The 26,009-nt window shown below is 39.3% G+C and overlaps 1 protein-coding gene across 5 annotated transcripts in view; it reads left to right on the top strand.

Moving 5' to 3' along the window:
* rab30 (RAB30, member RAS oncogene family) overlaps positions 1-23,882 on the top strand; it is a 105,599-nt gene extending 81,717 nt beyond the window's left edge. For all 5 annotated transcript variants that reach the window (XM_041199120.1, XM_041199119.1, XM_041199121.1 and 2 more), the window contains 2 exons: positions 2,300-2,483; positions 16,417-23,882. In XM_041199120.1, the coding sequence (XP_041055054.1) occupies positions 2,300-2,483; positions 16,417-16,667 (435 nt within the window). In that variant the 3' untranslated portion in view covers positions 16,668-23,882. The remainder of the gene's footprint in view (positions 1-2,299; positions 2,484-16,416) is intronic.
* The last annotated feature ends 2,127 nt before the right edge of the window (positions 23,883-26,009 follow it).

Genomic DNA, 26,009 nt, shown 5'->3' with positions numbered 1-26,009 from the left:
ATTTGTCCACCTCAGGGTTGTCGTCAACCATAGTCTGCATGAGGGAACCTTTTGAAAGGTAAGTTCAGAAAGTTCTCGTCATGCCAAGCTATTTCTCTCATCCACCCCTAATGCCCCATGCCAAACTCTGCCCCTCCACCCATCCCTTGGCTCCTCATGCCATCCATGCAAACCTATGGCATGCAAACCATCCCTCATGCTAACTTATGCCCCACACACACCTTCCATGGCCTCTTATGCCCCCATGCAAAGCTATGGCACTTTCATGTCCATTCACCCACTATACATGGCACAGAACCAATCAAACTGAAAATGCCAATGGGATCTCTTTTTTTAAAAAAAGCCTTTGAAAAATCATTTTTAAAAAGTCATTTATTGATAAGTCTCTTTTTAAAAAAAAATACACCTTTTTACTCCAGCTCAACGAAAGTGTCAATCATCCAGACCCTTTAGTCTATCAAGAGCTGAAACTGCAGGTACTTGAAATATATTCATCTTGTGTAAATAAACATTGTGCAATTGACAGAATAGATCAGAGAGCTAGAGCAGTCAATCAAGCAGTGTTTCCCCCAGGGGCTCAAATGTTTCAAAGGCTAATGGATTTCTGGTTCAGTCAAGCCTCATTATGTACTCTTCTGTCATACTTGACTCAAAATGTGAAGTTTGTTTCTACTTTCACAGATGCTGCCAGACCTCCTGAATATTTACAGCACCTTCTGATTTTATATCAGTCGATTGCTTTGGCTTACCCAGCATTTAACTCTGAGTAATTGTAGCTTATTGAACATTAGATATCAAACAAGCAGTCTGACACCACTGAAGCAGTAGATGGTTGGTGAAGAAGTTGGGTACACATGTGAAAGCTGATCCAAAGTTGTGGGTGATATCAAGGGGCAACATGTAGGTGAGGAGGAGGGTCAGTGATAGGTCCACAAGGTTCCAGAGGTAACTGCGTGGGACAGAATGAAAATTCATTGCTGAGGATGCTCTAGCTACAATCATATGGAGTGGAGCCAAGCAGGAAATGCCACTGAACTAGACAATGGGGGAAAGTAATGGAGGATGGTTGGTGTGGTCAACTATGTCAAACACTGCAAGAAGGGATAATGCGTCACAATGGATATCATTTGTGACGTTAAACCTATTTCAGAATCGTGACAAAGATGGAAAACCTGATTGGAGAAATTTAAACAAGTGATCTGGTAGCACTCCCTGAACATGCAGTATTCTCTTAGCACTGCTCTCAAGTGCCAGCCTGGATTAAGTCATCTGATTCCATACTTGGGTTTGATGCACAATCTTCTGACTCAGAGGAGACTTGTATAATGACCCACTTATTTTTACTCTGTTTTCTGTCAGTCAATCAACCCTCAATTCCATGAGCCCTAAAACTGTCATAATTTGTGTGGCACCAGATCGAATGCTTTTTGAAAATCCATATGCACTACATTCTCAGGTTTGTCTTTATGTACCTTACTAGTTACATGCTCAAAAAACTCTAATTGGTTTGTTACACATGATTCCTTCCTTAAACCTCTCCACCTCCCTCTCTAAATACCCATCTATCTGACCACCCTAACATCTCTCCTTTATCTCACTGTCCAGTTTTGTCTGCTATGTCTCTATGAAGCACCTTGTGACATTTCTCCATGCTAAAGGCACTATATAAATGCAAGTTTTTGTGACTTACAAAAGGGGCCTTGGTTTAAAATCTTTTAGCATTGGTTCAGACAGATCATGGAATTTCCTATACTTGACTACTAAAAGCAGATTAACAGGATGTCTGCCCAAATGAATAAGTAAGTGTGTAGATACGCTTTTCCATAAAAAAAAATCCTGATGCTGGTATATTTGAGCAGGAGTATGTGGTGTTGTGGAGTGGTAGGATGCAGATTCTATACTTCACTCTGCTAGGAAGGTATTCTGAAGCCCAATTTTGTGGGAACGTGCTGATCATAGGTCCAATAACTCCCAATAATGGAGAGAATTGGCTGGGGAGTTTGAATCTACAAAGGAAAATTTTAATTTTAATTTAATTAATTTTAATTTAAATTTGTAAATGCTTATTTTAACCCTTCCCATTCTGTGGGAAACTGACTGGAACAGGTTGGGTTTCTGTTTAACATGCCACACCAAAATCAGTGGAAAGCAAAACCTGATGGAATATAGAACAGCCAGTAAACCCAATCCCGTCAGCTTCAAGCTGGATGGGTTAGGTGAAAATGATGCCCAAAGGTTTCACATTCTTTTGCAATGAGTCATATTGATTTTTAATTATTTTTTGTCTAATTTCCCATAGCTCCAGATTTGGGATACTGCTGGACAAGAACGGTTTCGATCCATCACACAGAGCTACTACCGCAGTGCAAATGCCTTAATATTGACCTATGATATCACATGTGAAGAATCTTTCCGCTGTCTTCCTGAATGGCTGAGGGAGATTGAGCAGTATGCAAGCAATAAAGTTACCACTGTTTTAGTTGGTAAGTCAAAAGAGCAGTGCCTACAATTTATCATGGTTAAAGCAATAATTGTGCACCTTAGTTTTGTTATTTGTCCTTTTGATGTAAGCAAAGATGCATTTGTTGCCTTGAGAAGGTGCATGTTCTCCGTGAATTGCCGCATTCCTTTTGAACCCACAATGTTGGGGAATTCCATGATTCTGACCCAGTGACACTGAAGAAATGGCAATGTACATCCAAGACAGGATTATGTGTGTCTTGGAGGCAGTGGTATTACTACACCAGTGCTACTTATGTTGTTGAGATCATAGGGAAGTTATTGTTGAAGTAACATTAGTGCATTGTTACAGTGAACTTTGTACATTGTACATACTGGAGCAACAATGTGCCGGTGTTAGAGAAGGTGAATATTAATTGAGATGCAGGGGTAGAAATTAAGTACCCTGACTTGAGCCTTGTAGATAGTAGAGAGGCTTTTGAAGGGTCAGTACGTGAGCCACATCAGAATATCCAGTCTCTGTCCTGTTCTTGTGGCCGAGATGCTATGGTTGGTCCAGTTCAGCTTCTGGCCAGTGGTGATGTCCAGCGTATAGATGGTTCCATTAAAGACCTCGTGACATCTCAGCACATAAACCTCTACAGATGTTATTGCATTTACCTTTTAATGGATGATTTTGCATCCGTGGCTGTTGTGTGACAAGTTTCAAGAACCAGGAGGTCACCTGTGAAGAGGTACAGAGGAGTGGGAAATGGGGAAGAGCGCAGGTGAGGAAACTGAAGTTGGGGGAGCAATGTGTAGAGAGAAAATCAGAGATAGGAAGAACTTTGATTGGACCAATGAAATTGCATTTATAACTAAGTAAAATTCAGATTCCTAACATAACCAAAAATAATAACTGATAGTTTATATGTAACTAGGAGTAAATTATGTAATACCCTAATATTCTACCCGTAACTAGTGGTAATCCTAAAACCACCTGGTATTTTCTGGGAAATGCCTGGTCATTTCAGGGCAGTTGAGAATCCTATTTGTTTGAGGTTTGATTAAACATAATATTTTGACAGACATTTTAGACTAACTGGAAATAACAAGCCTTCCTCCATTATTTAATAGCAAGTTTGAATAGATTGCAGTGTGAAAGTATAGTAATGTTGTTTAAGGGGGCACTGTTTAAAAATAGAGTATCCCATCTAAGACACAGATGAAGAGGAATTTCTTCTCTTGAAGGTTGTTAACCTTTGGAACTCTTTCCCCAAAGAGCAGTGGAGGCTGTGTCATTGAATGTATTCAAGGTGGAGTTGGATTTTTGATCGACATGGGAGTTGAGGGTTATGGGGAGCAGACAGGAAGGTGGACTTAAATCTACTTTCCAATCAGCCATAATTTTATTGAATGGTGGAGCTGGCCCAATAGGCTGAATGGCCTGCTCCTGCTCCTATTTCTTATGATCTTATAATGTTAAAGTGCCCTGAATGGACTGCAGTTCACATTCCACGACTTCATTGAATTTTCTTTACCTCTGATCCTGCAGGGCTTTCCAGTTTCCTGTTTTGATGCAAATTTGGTCAATCTGCAGCTGAGAGAAAATTGGTCAACTTGTGTAACTACATTTGCATTTGTTACCTTCTCCTTCTGCTGGGAAGGTGGGAGAAAAATCCCATTGAAAAAATTGTTTCTCACTTGAAATTCTGTCCAATGGACTTCCATGTTCCTAGTATTTTATTACTGTTATCTGAAAATTCCTCGCTGTTAAAGGCTGTCCTAGCTGTATCGGGCTACTGCAGCAATATTTCCAGCATCCCTTATTGAAACTGTAAGTGCCATAGGGAAGGTTGTACAATATTGGTTACTCGAGGCCTATACAGCTAGCATGAGTGCCTGAAGATATAATGTTGTATTATCAGCTCTACATTGTCTAATGGATATAGATTTATTGAAATGTAAAGAGAGAATTAAGTTGGTAATGGGGATTCCTACTCGTGGAATATTTGTAATGTTTTCCTTTCAAAACATGGGAACTGTTTCGATTAAATGTTTGCTTCAGATTCTGTGGTTGAAGGTGGGGGTTGTTTGACTTTTCTACCAAATGTGTTGATGTTGCCATGGTATCCAAAATATGTTTAACTTGATATTGAGCTCTTCCTCACTCCCATATTTCTGCCTTCTGCAAAAATGGATTTCAGAAGCTGAGATGACAGAAGGGAAACAAGCGCACAATCAGAATTGGGGTGCAGAAACCAGTTTAATAGAACACACTAATTGGTGTCCTACGTGAAATTAGCACAGGAACAGCAATAATGGTCATCCCAGACTTTTTCTTCTGATTTGTATTTTCACAATTATGCCTACACTTCTATCCCCATTTTTGCCCCAATTTAAAAAAAAATTATACTGTGAAATTACAACATGACTTTGAAGATTAGCAGGTCTCATGTTGCAAAAGTTAGGATGCAGCTTTTCCCACTATAGAAGGGGGCTTTTTCATTTTCATTTTTTTCATTTATTCCTTTTTTTCTTAAATGGTATGGCTTCATGAGTCCACCAATCCTCAATACCTTTCTCGTGTCCATTCATCATTTGTAAGCGTAGACCGTGTGAGAAGGCTATGTAATCATGATAAATAGCACAGTTAAGCTTGATCATGTCCTTCTCTCAATGCCCACACAATACATTCCAGCAGGATGAATAACATTGAGGTGGAAGCCTTGAGAAGTTTCTCCACTTTCTAATCCAGATGTGTTCAGGCTAATTTGTAGCTGTTGTTGCCTTGGGTGAGGAAAAAGTGCATCAACACTGACCAGGTGTTGAGTATTGAGCTTCTAGGATTGCATCACTTAATATTACTCTGGATATTGTCTTTATCAAGTAGGCCATGGAAGAAGGTTGAATGAAATGTGTTAATGAATCTTTTCGCGCCAGTACAATTAAAATTCATGGAGGCTAATTTTCCTGGACATTACAATTGGGCTTAGTATTTTTTCCTGACCTCAGAGCAGAGGAAAAGGGAGCAAAGAACAAAAATTAGGAGCAGGAGTAGGCCATTTGGTCCCTCAAGCCTGCTCTGCCATTAATAAGATCATGGCTGATCTAATTGTGGCCTCAACTCCATTTTCCTGTTTGTCCCTCATAACCTTGAACTCCTTTGCTGATCAAGAATCTACCTAACTCAGCCTTGAATATATTTAATGGCCCAGTCTCTACTGCTCTCTAGAGAAGAGAATTCCACAGACTAATGACCCTCTGAGAAATTTTTCCTCATCTCAATCTTAAATGGAAGACCTCCAATATTTTAAACTATATTCCCTAGTTCTAGACTCCCCGACAAGGGGGGAAATCCTCTCAGCATCCACCCTGTCACCCTACAGGATCTTTTCTGTTCCAATGATGCCACTTTCCAAACAGTACTTCTGACATGTCTTCCTTTTTCCTTAACCAAGGTTTCCCACCCACTGTGGTTGACAGGGCTCTGAACTGTGTCTGACCCATCTTCCATGCCTCTGCCCCCACGCCTTCCTCTCCCTCCCAGAACCATGACAGGTTCCCCCTTGTTCTCACTTTTCACCCCACCAGCCTCTGCATTCAAAGCATTGCCATTTCTGCCAATTCCAGCATGATGCCACCACCAAACACATCTCCCTTTCACCCCCACTGTCGGCGTTCTGTAGGGACCGTTCCCTCTGGGACACCCTGGTCCACTCCTCCATTACCTCCTACACCTCCACCCCCTCCCATGGCACCATCCCATGCAATCGCAGGAGGTGCCTCTTTACTTTCCCCCTCCTCACCACCCAAGGGCCTAAACACCCCTTTCCAGTGAAGCAGTGCTTCACTTGCACTTCTCTCAATTTGGTCCACTGCATTCGCCATTCCCAATGCAGTGGTCTCTACATTGGAGAGACCAAACGCAGACTGGGTGACTGCTTTGTGGAACACCTACTGTTTTGTCCGCAAGCATGACCCAGACCTTCCTGTTGCTTGCCATTTCAACACACCACCCTGCTCTCATGCCCACATGTCTGTCCTCGGCCTGCTGCAATGTTCCAGTGAAGCTCAACGCAAACTGGAGGAACAGCATCCTCTATTTCTATTATTTGTTTCAATTTATTTCCATTAGTTGTTTTATTCCCGCATTTTAGCTTATTTCGATCTTTTAGACCATAAGGCACAGGAGCAGAAATTAGGTCATTCGGCCCATTGAGTCTGCTTCTCCTTTCAATCATGGTTGATAAGTTTTTCAACCCCATTCTCCTGCCTTCTCCCCGTATAAGACCATAAGACATAGGAGCAGAAATTAGGCCATTCAGCCCATCGAGCCTGCTCTGCCATTCAATCATGGATTTTCTCCCACAATGTCCCCTCCCCCCATCTCACCCCCACTAGGGCCATCTGTCACTTACTCATCCTGCACCATTAGCACCTCCTTTAGCCAGGATCACCACCATCAACACCCCTTCGACCTTTCATTATTGATACCTTTTGCAATCTCTCCTTTGCCTCCACCTATTACTGGCCTTCTATCCAGCTTCACCTGTCCCACTCCCCTTAAACAGTATATATTTCACCACATTTCTACTTCTCTTTAGTTCTGAAGAAGAGTCATACGGACTCGAAATGTTAACTCTGTCTTTCTCTCCACAAATGCTGTCAGACCCGCTGAGTTTTTCCAGCAATTTTTGTTTTTGCCCCACAGGATCTCATATGTTTCAATCAGATAACCTCACATTCTTCTAAATGCCCAACGGCCATAGGTCCAACCTGCTCAACCTTTCCTCCTAAGATAAGTCCTTCATCTAAGTTGAGTGCACCTTCTCTGAACAGCTTCTAATGCAATAATACCCTTTCTTAAGTAAGGAAACCAAAACTGTACACAATATTCCAGATGCAGTATCACCACAGTCCTGTACAGCTGCAGTAAAACTTTCCTACTTCTATATTCCATTCCTCTTGCAATAACTGCCATCATTCCATTACCTGTCTCAAGAACGTAAGAAGTAGGAGCAGGAATAGGCTATTCAGCCCCTCAAGCTTGCCCCACCATTCAATAAGATCATGGCTGATCTGCTCCAGGCCTCAACTCCTCTTTCATGGCAGCTCCTAATAGCCCTCAACTCCCCGATATTTCAAAAATTTATCTAACTCCTCTTTAAATCCTTTTAGTGATCTAGCCTCCACAACTCTCTGGGGTAGGGAATTGCAGACATTCACTACGCTCTGACAGAAGAAATTCTTTCGCATCTCAGTTTTAAATGAGTGTCCCCTTTTTCTGTAACTATGTCCCCTAGTTTGAGATTCCCCCACTAGTGGAAACATTTTCTCAACATCTATCCTGTCAAGCCCCCTCGGAATCTTATACATTTCAATAAGATCACCCTTCACTTTTCTAAACTCTAAAGAATAAAAGCCTAACCTGCTTAACCATTCTTTACGAGTCAACACCTTTCATCCCAGGAATCAGTCTAGTGAAATTCTTTTTGAACTGCCTCCAATGCCAGTATATCCTTTCTTAAATACAGGGACCAAAACTGTACACAGTACTCCAAGTGTGGCCTCGCCAACACCCTGTACAGATGTAACAAGACTTCCCTATTTTTAAACTCCAACCCCCTAGCAATACAGCCAAATTTTATTTGCTGCCTTAATTACTTGCTGCACCTGCATATTAACTTTGTGTTTCATGCACAAGAACACCCAGACCCCTCTGTGCTGCACTTTTTTTGAGTCTTTCTCTGCTTAAATAAAAGTCTGCCTTTTGATTCTTCCTAGCAAAATGCATGACCTCAGACTTTCCTACATTAAACTCCATCTACCAAGATTTTGCCCGCACTCGGCCTATCTATATCCCTTGCAGATTCCTTATGGCCTCATCACAACATGCCTTCCCACCTATTTTTGTATCGTCAGCAAATTTGGGTACATTACACTCTGCCCCCTCCTCCAAGTCATTAATATAGATAGTAAATAACTGTTGGCCTTGGACTGATCCTTGTGGCACTCCACTAGTTACATCTTTCCAACCTGAAAAATACCCATTAATCCTGACTCTCTGTCTTCTGTGTGTTAACCAATCCTTAATCTATGCTAATATATTACCCCCAATACCATGAACTCCTTCCTATCTTGTGCAATAACCTTTTATGTGGCACCTTATCGAATGCCTTCTGAAAATCCAAATACACTACATCTATTGGCTCCCCTTTATCAACTCTGCATGTTATATCCTCAAAGAACTCTAGCAAATTTGTCAAACGTGATTTCCCTTTCAAAAAAACCATGTTGACTCTGTTTGATTGCGTTAAGCTTTTTTAAATATCCTGCTGTTTCTTCCTTAATAATGGACTCTAGCATTTTCCCAGTGACAGATGTTAGGCTGACTGGCCTATAGTTTCCTGCTTTTTGTCTCTCTCCCTCCTCAAACAGGAGTGTCACATTAGTGGTTTTCCCATTGGCTGGGATCCTCCCGGAATCCAGTGAGCTCTGGAATATTTTGACCAATGCCTCCACTATCTTGGCAGCCACTTCCTTTAAAACTCTTAGATGCAGGCCATCAGGTCCTGGCAACTTGTCTGTCTTTAGCCCCATTAATTTATCAAATACTTTGTCCCTCGTGATAGAGATTGTTACAAGATCCTTCCTCCTATTAACCCCTTGCTTATCTGATATCTTTGGGATGTTTATAATGTCCTCCACCGTGAAGACCGATGCAAAATATTGGTTTAAATTATCTGCCATTTCCTTGTTCCCCATTATCAAATCTCCAGTTGCATCCTCCAAGGGTCCCTCGCTCAGTTTTGCCACTCTCTTTCTTTTCATATACCCGTAGAAACTCTTGCTGTTTGTTTTAATATTTCTTGCCAATTTCATAATCCAATTTTCTTCTTCTTTGTTAACTTTTTAGTCATCTGCTACTGGTTCCTAAAAAAAAAAAAATCCCAATCCTCTGGCCTATCACTTTTTGTCACTTTGTATGCTTTAGTTTTTGATTGGATACTCTCCTTGACCATCTTTGTTAAGCACAGGTGGTTCATCCTTCTCATTGAGTTCTTTTTAACTGGGTTAAATTTTTGTTGAGCATTATGAAATATCTGCTTAAATGTTTGCCATTGCTCATCCACTGACCTCCTTAGTCTATTTTCCCAGCCTACTTTACACAACTCTTTCTTCATACCTCTGTAATTGCCCTTATTTAAGTTGAGGACGCTGGTTTGAGACCAGAGGAGCTTGCTCTCAAACCGAATTTGAAATTCTACCATATTGAGACTGCTACCCCACAGAGGATCCTTAACTACGATAACTTTTATTAATCCCACCTCATTACACATAACTAGATCTAAAATAGCCTGTTCCCAGGTAGGCTGTGTAACATATTGCTCTAAGAAACAATCCCTGGTGCACTCTACAAATTTGTCTTCCATGTTACCCCTCCCAATCTGATTTTTCCAGTCAATATTCAGATTAAAATCACCCATGACAATTATAGCACCATTCTTGCACGCCTCCATTATTTCCTGATTTATACTTTGTCCTACAGTGAGAAAACTCTTCCCGGGCCTATAGACGACTCCTACCCGTGACCTCTTCCCCTTGTTTCCTTATTTCCACCCAAACTGGTTCCACATCATGACCTATTGGACCTACATCACTACTCACCACTGTACTGATACCTTCCTTTATTAACAAAGCTATCCTACCTCCTTTTCCTTTTTGCCTGTTTTTCTGGAATGTTGAATACTGAGTTCCCAGTCTTGGTCATGCTGCAACTACATCTCTGTATTGGCTATCAAGTTATATTCAGTTATTTCTATTTGTGATGTCAACTCACCCATCTTGTTACAAATGCTGCGTACATTCAGATAAGGAGCCTTAAGCTTTGAGTTTTTACCATTATTGTTTTTTCTGGTTCTGAATCCTGTTGCACCTTTCTGCTTATATTTTCTGCCCCTCCTCTCACACTTTGATTATTGTTCATCTCTTCGCTACCGTGCACCTCTGCGCTCTCCTTTCTTTTTGATTTTTAAAATTTCCCTTCAATTGAAACCTATTACTTGTACCTGCATACCAACCTTTTGTGATTATTGTACCAGGACAGTCAGATCCCTCTGTACCGTAGAGGTCTGCAGTCTCTCTCCTTTCAAATAATATATTGCCTTTCAATTCTACCTGCCAAAGTGGGCAAGTTTACATTTGCCCACATTATACTCTGTCAAGTTTTTTGCCCACTCACTTAACCTATCTATATCTTTCTGTAAACCTTTTATGTCCTCTTGCCAACTTACTTTCCTACCTATCTATGTCATCAGCAAATTTAACTATCATGCATTCAGCCTCTTCATCCAAGTCATTGATATAGATTGTAAATAGTTGAGGGCTCAGCACTGATCTCTGTGGCACTCCATGAGTGACAGCTTGCTAACCTGAAAATGACCCATTTATCCCTACTCTCTGCTGGTAGTTAACCAATCCTCTACCCATGCTAATATGTTACCCCCTACACCATGAGCTTTGATTTTGTGAAGTAACCTTAGTGGCACCTGTCAAATACCTTCTGCTTATCCAAGAACACCACATCTGCAAATCCCCTTTTTATCCCTGTTGCTTGGTATTTTCCTTTCACAAAATCATGTTGACTCTGTCTGTTTATATTATGAATTTCTAAATGTCATGCTATTACGTCCTTAATAATTGTTTCTAGCACTTTCCCTATGATGGACATTAAGCTAACCAGCTCATAGTTTCCTGCTTTCTGACTCCCTCCTTTCTTGAATAAAGCTGTTACATTGAGGTGTATAAAATTGAGGGGCATAGATAGGGTAGACAGGAAGGAACTTTTCCCCTTGGTGGAAGGATCAATAACCAGGTGGTATAGATTTAAGGTAAGGGGCAGGAGGTTTAGAGGGGATGTGAGTAAGAATTTTTTCACCCAGAGGGTGGTGGGAATCTGGAACTCACTGCCCGAAAGGATGGTAGAGGTAGAAACCCTCACAACATTTAAGAATTTTTTGGATGTGCACTTGCGATGCCATGACATATAAGGCTATGGGCCTAGTGCTGGAAAATGGGATTAGAATATTTAGGTACTTGTTTGACTGGTGCAAGCCGATGTGCCTTTTTCTTGTGCTGCAGACCTCTATGACTCTATTCGCGATTTTCCAATCCAATCGGAACTTTTCAGAATCTAGAGAATTTTGGAAGATCACAACCAATGCATCTACTATTCTGCAGCCACTTACTTTAAGACCCTAAGATGACAGCCATCAGGTCCAGGAAACTTGTGAACCGTTAGCTCTAATAGTTTCCCCAATACTTTTTCCCTAGTGGTTGTGATTGTTTTAAGTTCCTCTCTTTCTTTTACCGCTTGATTTTTCAAGTGTTCTTGGCTTGTTTTTTGTGTCTTCTACAGTGAAGACAGATGCAAAATACCTTTTTCAACGCTTCCACTGTTTCTTTGTTTCTCATTATTTATTCTCCAGTCTCGCACTCTAAGGGACCAAGGCTCAATTAGCTACTCTTTTCCTTTTTAAAATACTTGTGGCAACTCTTTCCATCTGTTCTTATATTTCTAGCTAGCTTTCTTTCATACTCTTAATGTCTCCCTCCTTATTAATTTTTTTTGTCATTTTCTTTGCTTATTTCTAAAATTTGTCCAGTCTTTTGACTTACCACTAACCTACACAGTATTGCTTACATTTTCTTTCAATTTGATACTACCTTTAATTTCTTTAATTAGCCACAGATGGTGCATCCTTCTTCTCCTTGTCTCCTTCTTTCTCACTGGAATATATCTGCTGACAGTTATGGAATATCTCCTTAAACATCTGCCACTACATTTCTACAGACATACCTTTTCACCTATTTTCTCAGTTCACATTAGCCAACCTGGTCTTCATAATCTTGTAATTGTCTTATTTAAGTTAAGACATTAGTCTTAAACCCACACTTCTCACCCTCTCTCTTTCAAACTGAATGCAAAATTCAATTATATTTTGATCACTGCTCCCTAGAGGCTCCTTTACTGTAAGGTCATTAATTAAACCTGCCTCATTGCACACCACCAGGCTTGTTGTCTACTTGGCTCTAATTCATACTGCTCTAAGAAATTGTCCCAAAAGCACTCTCTGCACTCATCTTCCAGGCTACATTTGTCAATCTGATTGGTCCAATCTATGTGTAGATTAAAATCACCCATAATTATTGCCGTATCTTCCTTACAAGCCCCCTTATTTCTTCCTGTATACCCTGTCCAACAGCGCAGTTACTCTTAGCAGGCCTATAAGCTTCTCCCATAAGTGACTTCTGTAACACTGGATTCATGCAAATTTTTGAGGGTTTACCCAAGGTAGGCAGAAGGCTATGGTAATGAGTTATGATTGATATCATCATGTGTCCCAGTTCATGTTCCTGGATCCTGAACCAGATGCAATGGCATCCATAGTAAGTGGCCTTAGTGCCCCATCTCCTCAGATCAAAGTTCCTGAGAAGGAGCTCAAAGCAAACCCATTGTGGCTACAGAGAGAGATAGCAGGATTATTATTATCAGAGCATGAGATGTGTATTTAGTTAGCAACCAGAAGGCCTTGATGCCAGCTGTCATGACTGATTTTGGCAGCCATTATAGTTGCACCTCTTACTTTTGAGTACAAACCCCTTTAAAGAGCATAACCACAGCAGGGAATATTAGGGTTGTTATGTACACTCAATCCAGAAATAAAAGGAGGATTCAGTCCCTTCAGGCAGAGTGCAGTTCAGATCTGCTAACTTGCACTCAGGCAGGGGTGGGGGAATGGGAATTGATTCCATTGAATCATACTAAGAATAATGTCCAATCAAAATCATCATGGAAGGTCCTTGAAGGATATAAGGACCCCTGCCTGGGTTAAAAATGTTCTTCTGGACTGTCTTCCTGATGGATTTTTTTAATCCACTTTATCTGAAGAAAATAAATCATTTGGACTCCTATAGCACCTTCCATTGCGGTTCAAAGTACTTCACATCCGAAGAAGAATGCAAATGTAATATCTCCAAATTTGCAGATGACACAAAACTGAGCGGGAGGGTGAGATGTGAGGAGGATGCAGGGATGCTTCAGTGTGATTTGGACAAGCTGAATGAGTGGGCAAATACATGGTAAATGCAGTATAATGTGGATAAATGTGAGGTTATCCACTTTGGTAGCAAAAACAGCAAGGCAGATTATTATCTGAATGGCTATAAATTGAGAAGGGAATGTGCAACGAGACCTGGGTGCCCTCGTACACCAGCCGCTGAAGGTAAGCATGCAGGTGCAGCAGGTGGTAAAGAAGGAAAAGTTGGTATGTTGGCTTTCATAGCCAGAGGATTCGAGTACAGGAACGGGGATGTCTTGCTGCAATTGTACAGGGCCTTGGTGAGATCACACCTGGAATATTGTGTGCAGTTTTGGTTTTCTTCTCTGAGGAAGTATGTTCTTGCTATAGAGGGAGTGCAGCAAGGATTTACTAGACTGATTCCTGGGATGGCGGGACTGACATATGAGGAGAAATTGAGTCGGTTAGGATTATATTTGCTGGAGTTCAGAAGAATGAGGGGGGAATCACACAGAAACCTATAAAATTCTAACAGGACTAGACAGGGTAGATGCAGGAAGGATGTTCCTGATAGTGAGGCAGTCCAGAACCAGGGGTCACAGTCTGAGGAAACGGGGTAGGCCATTTAGGGCTGAAATGAGAGATTTCTTCACCCAGAGAGTGGTGATCCTGTGGAATTTGCTACCACAGAAAGTAGTTGAGGCCAAAACATTATACGTTTTCAAGAAGGAGTTAGATATGGCTCTTGGGGTGAAAAGGATCAAAGGATATGGGGAGAAAGCAGGAGCAGGCTATTGAGTTGGATGATCAGCCATGATCATAATGAATGGTGGAGCAGGCTAGTAGGGCCGAATGGCCTACTATTTTCTATGTTTCTATGAACCTTTGAAATATAATCACTGTTGTGTTGTAAAATATGGCAGACAATGTTGTTTGTGGTACATTGTGCACAGTACGGTAGTACAAACAATAATTATATAAATAATCAAATTCTGTTTGGATGGGATATCTAGATGTTGGCCAAGGCATGAGAAGAAATGCCCTGCTCTTCTTCAAATAGCGCCACTAGTTTTCTTACATCCAACTGAGAGGGCAGATGTGTTTATTTTAATGTTTCTTCCGATTTGTCATTCTTGTTAATAGCCCAGATTTTGGCGTTGAAATGATGTTGAAACTGTGTCTGCTGTCATTACTCTGTAAAAATGACAACTTCTGATATCCATACATGCACAGTTAAACAGAAATCTAGTTGCTCCTCCACAAGGCGTGTTGTTGATGTCCCCACAGACAACAATCTTCTGAAATCACTGAACTGATGTAAACTTTGGGTTTTATACATTATATAAATATAAACGATTATATCACTGTTAAAACTCCTGAAGAAAGTTATGCCTTCTTAATGAAGTGTAACTGGGTTTTCAGTGGCATATGAAGTCATAACTACTAGCCAAGAGCCTCTTAGGCCCTGGAAAACTCATTTTATATTTCTGGAATGTCAATTTTTATGCATTATAATGTTATGACTGGGATGGGAGAAGTGCAGAAATTATCAAGCCCCACTACTCTGCAGGCCATACCGTTAATTAAATGTTTAATTTTCTCACTGAAGTGGCCAATTGTGTACCTATATCTCTAGTACCTAGAAGAAAAGGGACGCTGACCAGGCTTCTTTCAAAATACTCAATGACTAACTTATTTTAAAACAAAACTTCTTTTTACAAGTTGCAAGTACTAGTTAACGCACAATTATAATTGCGAAGTATAACTATATCTTCCTAAAGAAATCCCCCAGCATGCACACAGACAAACAATGGACAAACAGATAGAGTCTCTGCAGGGATGGGCTTTGGAGGATGGGTGTTATAAAATAAAGGATAAAGTCCGCAGGGTCTCATTGCCGTCGACCTGGAGTTCCCTCGTGTGAAGATGGATCGCTGGTCCTGGTGGATGTCTGGAAGTTCTCACCAACTGGTCTCAGCCTTGTAGGTCCAAATGCAGACCAGTTGCGTTCAGAAGAGGGTTCTCTGGCTACAGGTTGATAGCCACACACAATTGCAGACAAGGTAGAGAGGGGAGTCAGTTAGGGTAGCCTTCCTTCCCCAGCTTGTTCCCCAACAAGACTGCAAGCAAAACCACAGGTTCAAACTTAAGGTTTGTCACTGCCATGTGATTGCCTTTTTATCTTCCAGCTTTTTATTAATTAAAGAGCTTTGCAATTCAAAACAAACAACTCCTTCTTAAGTGCCATATAGTCAGGTGATTTCTTGGAAGTGGCCTGCTTGTTGACAGTTCCAAGGTGAACTTAAGACCTTTTTTTAAAAAAAATCCGAGGTTGGCATCTGAATGTATAGTTAATGCCAAGTCCTTTCATTTTGTAAAAGAAAAATTCAGCCTTGAGAGAAATGATTCCAACAATTTCATAATTTTCTTTACAATTACCTTTTTGAAGTTTGTTTGATATTTCAGCTTCTAATGCTTATGTCCTAATTTTTTGTCCTCTGGAAAATTTTATTGAAGTAATATAATGTGAGTTTTTCTTCCTGGCTTATGGCTCTGAGAATTCTTCAATGCAATTGGCTGCTTACCCTGCTTGTTGACATCACCATTGCTGAATTTCTGGAGATCCCCTTGACTTAGTGCCAGATTCAAATTAATGTTGGGAAAGATGGAATCCATGACATGGAGATCACAACCTTTGTGGGTAGCTTTCTTCAAGGTCAGTGGCAAGTGCTGACATATCACTGCTGATCACATTCAGACCTATCTGTTCAAGTACAGTGCAACCTTCTGACTGAGAGGCAGAAGTACTACCACTGCCAATTCTGACACTCTAGCAATGATACCTGGTCATTCAACTATGTTCTAACTTATACCTCTTTCCTCCATTTCACAGGCAACAAGATTGATTTAGCAGAGAAACGAGAAGTATCCAGAGAAAGGGCTGATGAATTCTCAGAATCTCAGAATATGCATTACCTGGAAACGTCAGCAAAAGAGTCAGACAATGTTGAAAAACTGTTCCTTGACCTTGCATGTCAGTTGATTGGAGAGGCAAAGCAGCACACACTGGTCAATAATGTAGCATCTCCTTTGCCTGGTGAAGGCAGAAGCATCAGCTACTTGAACTGTTGCAACTTTAATTAGATATGATGTGAACATTATCTGTGAAATAGAGCTGACGGTTTACAGGGGCAATCTGATGAAGAAGAAAGTTCCTGCAATTCTTACCTTATTGACCAAAGCTTAAGGTAATTTCTGGACTTCAGAATGGAAGGCTGATATTTCAAAAAAAAGACACATACAATGTAGAAAGCTTCTACGCTTCAGATACCCAAGTGAGGTAACACTACAATATCTAGAATTATTGAAAAAAAATTCTCAACTTTAACTTTGCTGTGCTTTGAAATAGCTCTGCCAAATGCTTATTTGATGCACGGAATTTGCCATTTTGTTGCTTCTTACAATGAAGGCTGGTATTAATAGTTTAATAGAAAAGGTAACTTAAAATGTAGATGATACACTATTTGATTTGCTTTTAACCACTAAGGTCTTTATGGTCCCATGCTTCAAATAATATATTGGTGCTAAATGGGCTTTTATTGAGTCATTTTACAATTGACAATTGAGGTAGTTCGTTTATATGGAAATTGTGCATTTTCTTATAAGCACTGCATGTGATCATTAAGCCCTTTTAAAATAGCCTAATGTTGGATATTTTGATAACCCCAGTCCCCATTCTCACTGGATGCTTTTCATCACTTGTGTAGAATTTAATGAGCAACCAGCTCATTCCTTTATTTGTCTTTATTCATCTTGCGTATGTTACTGATTGAACCACATACTGTATTTTTTGTACAGTAGCTGTTTTGTTCTGGTTTTAACTTAAGCTTTAGTTCTGCCTCTGTAAATTTTAAGTCCTTCGAGACGATCAGGGAAGATTTTGTCTCTGTTATGCAACAAAGTCCTAAATTAATAAAGCATTTTATTTTATAAAACATTTATGAATTTGCTATACATAGCAGTCAGATAAAATCTTCCTTATATTTAATTATTTTTCTTTTCCAACTGTTTCACATCCCTTTTCTGAAGGTGTGGATTCATCCTGAGAAACATTCTCACAGGCCCAATGTTCTCCTGCCCAAAGGGGCCATTAATCATGCATGATTGTAAGAATCAACACAGTATTCTTGCATGTCTGGTGTCATCACAACTAAGCCCAGTGCTGTTCTCTGGCTTCCGTGAATCACATGAACACTGTCAGGAGCAATTCCAGAGTGTGACTTAAAGAAGCAACAAATATTCTTTGTATTCCCATCCCCATGCTGGATAACACTGAGGTCAATAGTGTCTCCTATTCCACTGTCCTTACTGAGGTTGACAAATTCAGTACAGACTAAGCATTAAACCTGCAACCTTCCTAGTTTATATAAATTGGATAAGCCATCAGGGTTGCATTTATATATTGTGTTGGTCTTGGGGCTGATGTTTAAATACTAACCCATTGTAATGTATGGAATGTAATATTATGTGGAAATTTGGTTAGTGGAAAGCACTGGATCACCATATTTTTCCTGAGGGAAATTCTTTCGTCATGTTAATTAGCTCTAGCATTTTCAAATGCTGTTGACTTCAGGCCAATGTATTAACTGTCAATTGTTGAAAAATGCAAGAAAAGCATCGGAAATGAACCACATTCTTTTATTCAATGAACACTAATTCAAGCAAGAGTACTAATGGGTTTATGAATTATAGTGACCTTACTGGTATATGTTGAGCCATAGTGAAAATGTGACCTTGGAAACCCATCGATTATACTTAGCCTTTATATCCTAGCCAAGGTAGGATTCTAAATGATTGAACTATTTATGAGGCATTTCTATGATTGTTTTATCCTATGTTATTACCAATTTACAACACTCCATTTAAAGATGACAATGGACCAATTCAAGTAGTGCAATTTCCTTTGTGTAGCCCATAAATGAACAATCATATTAGTCATTGCACATGTTTTGCTTCTTGATTTATTTACATCTCACAATCAATCAGATTTTTGCCATATTCCTGAATTCCCATTTTATTAAGCTGCTTTGTGATACAGAGTAGCCTTGGAGAACAGCTTTAAATATTTTGTTTGTTTGCTTACATATTCATAATACTTGAATACATTCATAAGGCAGTTATGGAAAATGACTATATTAATTAGAGCTGTTTAAGCAAATTGATTATTAATTATAAAACAGTTTTAGATGTTATCCCATGAACATATAGCATGGTTGTACCAAACTCACCTTGCTCTTTTAATTAAGGTACTTTTTCACTTAATGATAGGCTCTTGATCTTTTGCTTTTACCTAATAGATTGAATTGAAATTAGGACATTGCAAAATAAAGTGCAGCTCTTGTAATCACTGCATCAATTTCTGCCAATGTTATAATATTGGCAGCAACATTTTGTACCCCGAGCTATTGTTTTGGATTTCTTTGCACTTTACATCAAGCATAACAGCCTCATGTGGTTATTAATAGTTTATTCACAAACACTGACCTTTGTGTTCTAAATCACTTGCTGCGGCATTGTGGAAAATTCTGAAGTGTTTTCAGTTGTGATGCTGGCAGAAGCTATCCTTTTTTATTTTTCCTCTTCTACAGTGTAAGTTGAATAGGATGATGTCATTTGTGATTTTCCACAGAACTGCTGGCCTTTAAAATAACCTTTTAAAATCTCATTAACTTGATCATATCCAGCCATCACACAATATATTATTCAAAAATAAAGCCTTTTGCTACATTTTATACCAGTAATGGGTTGCATGATAGTAAAGGGTTTTTTAAGTAAACAACACTCTTGCAGCACAGCTGCAGTGGTAGCTTGACAGAAGACAGTAATATGAGAACCGTTGAATCAAGACTCACTGATTTCTTCCAAAAATATTGGCAGCTAAAAGTATTAATTAACCTAACATCTCTTTATTTGAATTGACGACCTTAGTAATTTGCTGAAACTGAACCTTGCAAACCACTGTGGTTTTCACCTTATCAAGATTATCATTGTATATCTTGCTTTGTGTCTGAGGCTATTTCACTGCTGTGATAATTGAGCAATGCGCAGACCAAGTACGTGAATTTCTGACTGATTTCTGACCGCAAGTTATTTGCTTCTGACTGAGCTGAAATTAGCACAAGAAAACACCAGGCCATTATTCTACTATATGTATAAAATGTATATATATATATTTTAAAAAACAATGCAAATATTTATCCTTGAGGTAGATCTCTTCTTGGAACACAATTTAAATTCATTTCAATATGGAAGATATTTGCCTACCGAAGAGTAAAATACCCCCTTTTTAACCATTTCTCCTATTAAGAACCATAAACAACAAGGAGTTTCTGTAAGTAACATGGCCTGAATGATGATTCAGAATATAACTTTCAGTATTTTTTTTATATTGTAATCTTGTTTTTATATTATTGCTATTAGTACTATTAATGTTGCAGAGGTGCTATCATAGTTCTCAAAGAGCAAATATGGTGGGAAATTCTGTAGGAAAATCCCAAATTATGGGGGCATTTAAAATTATGAAAGGATGGGACAGGATAGATAGAAGCAGACTTTTTCTAGTAACTTGAGGGTCAAGAACGAGAGGACATTAAAAACAAGATTTAATCTAAGAAATTTAGAATTGGGGGCTGGAGAAACTTTTTGGTGAGTTGAGAGGCTATGGAATTCACTTTCCATAGCGGTTGAGGCAGAAACTATGTCAGCACTCAAGATTACAATGAGTGGATGGATGATGGAAAGGGTAATATGGGAACAGGATGGATAAATATGATTAGAACTATTGCTCACTAGAGGAGAAATTGCGACACAAACTGGTTGGGCCGATTGCCCTGTCTTTGTTTTGTAACTACTATGTATTCCTATATACTGATAGTTTGATAGAAAATGACCCAATTAAGAAATTAATTCCCTCAAAAGCAACATTATTTTTAAAATGCACTTTTAAGAATGTTAATTATCATTCAAGACTTGAGAGTTGTTCTGTATTCTTATATTAACATTACAAAGGATTGAGAGTTATGAAAGCATTGAGCTTTGACCCTTTACACGATGAAAATGTTTTTCTGGGTGGTAGAACCAATGTGCCATTTGATGCCAGTGGCCACTCTAGAATATCTGGACATGTGTTATTGTAAAGCCTAACATTTTGACTAAAAGAAAAACTCCTAAAATCAGCAGTGCATTATTTCTTTTTCTCTTATTTTGGGTCTCCTCTGGCACACCCTTTGCTCAACATAAAAGGGTTGGGTTGGGCAACATTTTCCATTGCTAGTAGGTCACGAAGAGGTTTGCGAGAATACCTAGGACTGACTTCCTCCCAATTTCTCTTGCTGCTGGAAATCTGCACACTCCCATCTCCAAACAATGTAGCTGAAGTTTGGATCTCATTTTGTGGCAAACCAAGAGGCAAAACTTCCTTTGCACACAATATGTAAAATACAAACTCTTTATAGTTAAGTTAGGAATTTTGTTCCTCATAGGAAATCTCCCCTATTCCCTGAGCACTAAACACACACTATTTAGCACAGTGAATTAGTTAATCTTTCTGTACATTTAACCTAAAATTTCTTTTGAGGGTAATAAGTTCTAAGATCCTTATTCACATTGATTTTTTGTTTAAGATCCAAAAGAATATAGTTGGTATTAAATCTGTCGTGTACTCTACTTGAGAGAGAACTTTTCATTTTTTCGCGATTTTTCATCTTCCTCCCAAAAACGAGTGTTTAGAATTAGTATGCCCATGGGCATACTAGGAAAAACTAATATTTAACTGTAAGCATACAAATGTGTTGCTTGTTTGTTCTTATGCCCTCAACTCCTGCAAGGAGTGATTGAAAATTTTCACACAAAAGAGAGAGTGGGATGGTTATTTTAACAATGACATTTTAAGACCTTTTTTAACATCTGTAATGTTAAAGTACAAAATCTGTCACAAAACTTTCCCTTTATCAGTCTCCTAAATCACTGCCATTTTTTTTTTAGTTTGATTTCCTAGTCTGACTTCTCTAATGCTAGACCCGCTGAGTTTTTCCGGGTATTTTTGTTTTTGTTTTGGATTTCCATCATCTGCATTTTTTTGCTTTTATTCTTCTCTAATGCTCTGGATTTCGTGCATTACAGAGTTGCAGGTAACATTGCTGTTGTGATATTAAAATTGTGGTTCCTTGGGATGCTGGGATGTAGGAACCAGTTCTGTTCTAATTTTTTTACACTTTTCTGGCACTTTCTCATACACACATTATAATTGGCAGCTTGTAAGGAATCAGTAGGATAATTTTAAAAACTATTGCCCACTTCTGGAAAGGGATATGCATTTATTCCGTAGACCAGAATTACAATATTTTGAGGTCAGAATTTTGTCTCCCACCTTCCCCAGTCAAACCCTAAATTTTCCCATTCCTGATCCTCCACTTCCTGTCAAGCTGCCTTATGGGACTGTTTTAAAAAGTGTATTGGTATGGGAGGAGGGAAAAAAATTCTTTCCTGCTTTCCTTCCTTTTCTTCCATCTCTCCTGACTTTGAATGTTCCATGTTGATTAAGTGTTGTGTAAAATGGATGGTCAAATTCCTTATCCAGCTCCATTGTGGGGAAAATAAAAGTTTTTTTTTCCCCCTCTTTTTAAACCATTTCACCATTGACTATTCGGCCTTGGTAACATCCAATGTTTTGTTCATCACCTTCAGCAAAAAGCTATCTTTTTAAGAAGTAGGAACATTTATTGAAAAATATGGCAGTGTTATTGCTTATGTTAGATATGATATCAATTAAAATAGGGCAAATGTGTACATAACTTTTTAAAAACTTGTCCCTTACTGGACAAATGAAAGCTGAGCTAGCTAGAATGTAAAAACTGTGCCTGAATGTTGCGCTAATATATTCGGGAGAAACTGTTTTGTATTAGAACTCTTGTGATTTTGTTTTCCCAGACTGTGCTTAATTTAAGAAAATATATACTTTTCCTTCATTTTAAATTTGATATGTTTATATTTAAAAAAATTAATTAGTTATCATACATTTGTTTTTCTTCTCACCTATGCCCCCTGCCTCCCACCAGCCAAACATGAAATAAATGCTGACACTAATTTTGAAATGCTGCTGTACACAATTTAGATTGTTTAGAAGAATGGCGGGGCTGGTTAGCTGAGTTGGCTAGATAGCTAGCATGTGGTTCTGAATAACATCAACAGTGCGGATTTGATTCCCTTCTGGCTGAGGGTGACTTGGGACCTGCCCCTCCTTGCCCTACACCAGTGAGTGGAAGGCAATGTCAAACCACTACTGACAAAAAAAACTGCCAAGAAAACAACTCAGGATGAAGCACCAGCAGACAATGAGCCTAGGGCCTGCCCTTGGGCAGAGCACGCGTACCATACTGTAGAAGAATGGCGTTCCTTTCTGTCGGACTGTTTTTTTTAAAACCAATAACGATCTGTACAAACTCTAATCACCTTATTCAGCTTTCAGCAAATGATGGAATTTTAAAAAATGCATTTACTCTTTGTGATATTTCATAGATATCAGTGAATGAATGTGATGCTGCTGACTTCTAACTTTAAGATAGGTTGCATAGTGTTTTAGGCTGCTGCCTGTGTACAGAAAAATTATTTAATTAGATCTGACACATAAATCAACAATAATACAGATTATATATCAGTCTAATGCTGCTGTTGTATTGCACTTACTAGTACAGTGCTGACAATGTGTGCATACCAAATGGGGAGCATCCAGTCACACTCTTTACTTGTGGTAGAGAGATGGCAAAGCTCCAAACATACGTGGTCAAACACAGAGCTGTAATTTACTGGTGAGATGTATTGCTGATGATTTTTTCGCTAAGGTTAAGAGAACTCATGGTGGGATATTCATAAACTTTTGGTGCAAGCTGTCACTGAGTTTTTTTTTAATAGAAGGAACTTTTTGTGAGCCGAGTTATACAACACTAGCTGGTTTCTACTTTTGGCATCAACATAACGACATCCTTGATATGTCACTGAAGCTGAAAGTGCAGAGCAACAATGGCACAACTCTAAATGCAGTGCTGACAGTGATGTGTGCACAGATTTGTAGATCACTACATTGATCATTGCACAAATTGTATTGTAATAATATCTAGACTGTGAATAGCTGTAATCTAAGAAATACATAAATGTTTTTCACTTGTGTTCTTAATGGTGCTGTTATTTGGAATAAAAGAACTGTCAGTCTGTCCGTGATTAAAAAATAGTTTGTTATAATTAATTTGAACAGAATGTTTACCTTGTTAAACAAAACTGAACAAAATGAATGTTTTTGCCACACTTGGTGTTGTCTTTTTTTTTAACCAGTTGTAATTGTGTGTATCAACAATTTGATGAAAAAATCAGACAATTTTCCAAATTATACAAATATCAAAATTATACACTTTCCTTTAGACAATCTATTTTGCATTTAGGCATAACTTAGTATTTAAATCTTTTATACACTTTTTCTGATCTTTCTTTCCTCTTTTGCTGTTCTCTGACCTAACTGGAAGAATTACTTGGAAGAGTTGTTACACCTGGCTAAATAGCTTGGAAAAATAAATGTTCTACGGTGTTGCTGACTGTATTCACGGATGGTTGGTTAAACTTTCTCTGTCTTTATGGTTCAGTGAGTACACTCTACCAGTGATATCATTGATGCTCTGCTTATAGAAAATCACAGGGGAAAATAACAAATATACTGAAATGAACCAAGATCATGATTGCTTTTAATTTCCAAAAGTGATACTAATATTGACATGATTCTTTCCAACTCTTACTATTATTCTCCCCCTGCTTGAAGCATTATCCCCTTGCCATCACTTAGACTAAGAATTAGTTCCTCCAGTCCTGTGATGGACAATGGGCAGCAAGACTCTGCCACTAGTTCTGGTTCATCACAATCTCTTTTGCTCCTCCTTAAACATACTTCACCAGATCTCCTTCGGTTGGCCCCATCATCTTCTGCCTGGTGGTGTCCACTCTACTGCTACTCTGCGGGGCGTATGTCTGAGAGGCGAAGGATGTGTCCTGCCAGCATCTGTCTTCTCGCCATCAAGATGTCCTGCAGGTACCTCTGACCAGAATTCAGTAGCACTTCTTCGGTGATACTGACTCTCCATGTGATGCCCAAGATCTTGTGTCAGCAGCACTGGTGGAAGACGTCCAACTTGCGTGAAAACTTTGCTGTTCTCTTTCATGTCTTGCTGGCATAGATTGTGGCTGGTACTACAATGGACATGTAGAGTCGCAGCTTCATGTCTATGTTGATGGTGCTAGATGCCCAGGCATGTGGACCCTCTGAAAGATTGATGTTGCTTTGCCAATTCTTGTGTCGATGTCAACCTCTACATCACTCCCCTGGAATGTTGCATCCTCAAAGTTCTGTTGCCTGATAGTGATTGGGGGGGGGCTGACCCCTTGTTGCCATCCAGTCATCATTGTCTTGGTCGTCTTGCAGCTGATGTGTAGACCAACTGTGACTCTGCTACTCTCGATTGTCTTGCATGATTCTTCAGCCAGCAGGGTGATGTCGTCTGTGAAATCCAGGTCCGTGAACCAGTGGTGCCACAGGTTACTTCCACCATTGCCTTCATGATGAAATCAATAACCAAAGGAATGGAGAGGGTATGCAGCCTTGCTGTACTCCTGTAATGATGTTGAAGGAGTCCATGGTGCTTGTACTGATCTTGATGTAACAGCTGGAGTCGTAGCATTTGGCTTTGAAGATGTTAATGTACCGCTCTAGGATGTACTGTCTTGCAATGTAACAGAGTGACTGCTGATGGTTGCTGTCAAAAGCTGCCTTGAAATCAATGAAGTTGATAAACTACTGCCACTCTGCGAGGCATATGTCTGGAAGGCAAAGGATGTGTCCTGCCACCATCCGTCATCTCTCCATCAAGGTGCCTCTGACCAGAATTCAGTAGCACTTCCTTGGTGATACTGGCTCTCCATGTGATGCCCAAGATCTTGATGGCAGCACTGGTGAAAGACATCCAACTTGCGTGAAAAGCGGTTTTGGATACTCTAGGTTCTGCTCTGTCACAAAAGTATAATAATTCTCATAATATTATTGTGACTTATTGTAAAAGTAGGTTAATAGCGGAGTTTGGATAGTTTGTGTGTGTGTGGGGGATCTAACTTAATTGGAGACAACTGGTCTGGAGGCTTTGACTCATCAAAAGCTAGGTCTGAAATGCTAAATACATAAACATGACTGAAGACTTAAAAGGTGAGGTGAAGAGAATTTATATTTTTAGTTAAATCAGGGAAGTTTGAATTTCAAAGAGATGGTGGGATGTTACACCTAGCCAGAGAAGCTAGGCCAAGCAGTGTGTTTATTTTTCCCAAAGGTTACTGATAATATTAGCACCATGAAAAAATTAATATTATGAGAAGGGTAAAGTTCCAAAGACATATGGG

Source organism: Carcharodon carcharias, chromosome 11, assembly GCF_017639515.1.
Source record: "Carcharodon carcharias isolate sCarCar2 chromosome 11, sCarCar2.pri, whole genome shotgun sequence".
NCBI classification, from domain to species: domain Eukaryota; kingdom Metazoa; phylum Chordata; class Chondrichthyes; order Lamniformes; family Lamnidae; genus Carcharodon; species Carcharodon carcharias.
The sequence above is the reverse complement of the archived record's forward strand: the minus strand, read 5'-3'. Positions and strand labels throughout refer to the sequence as shown.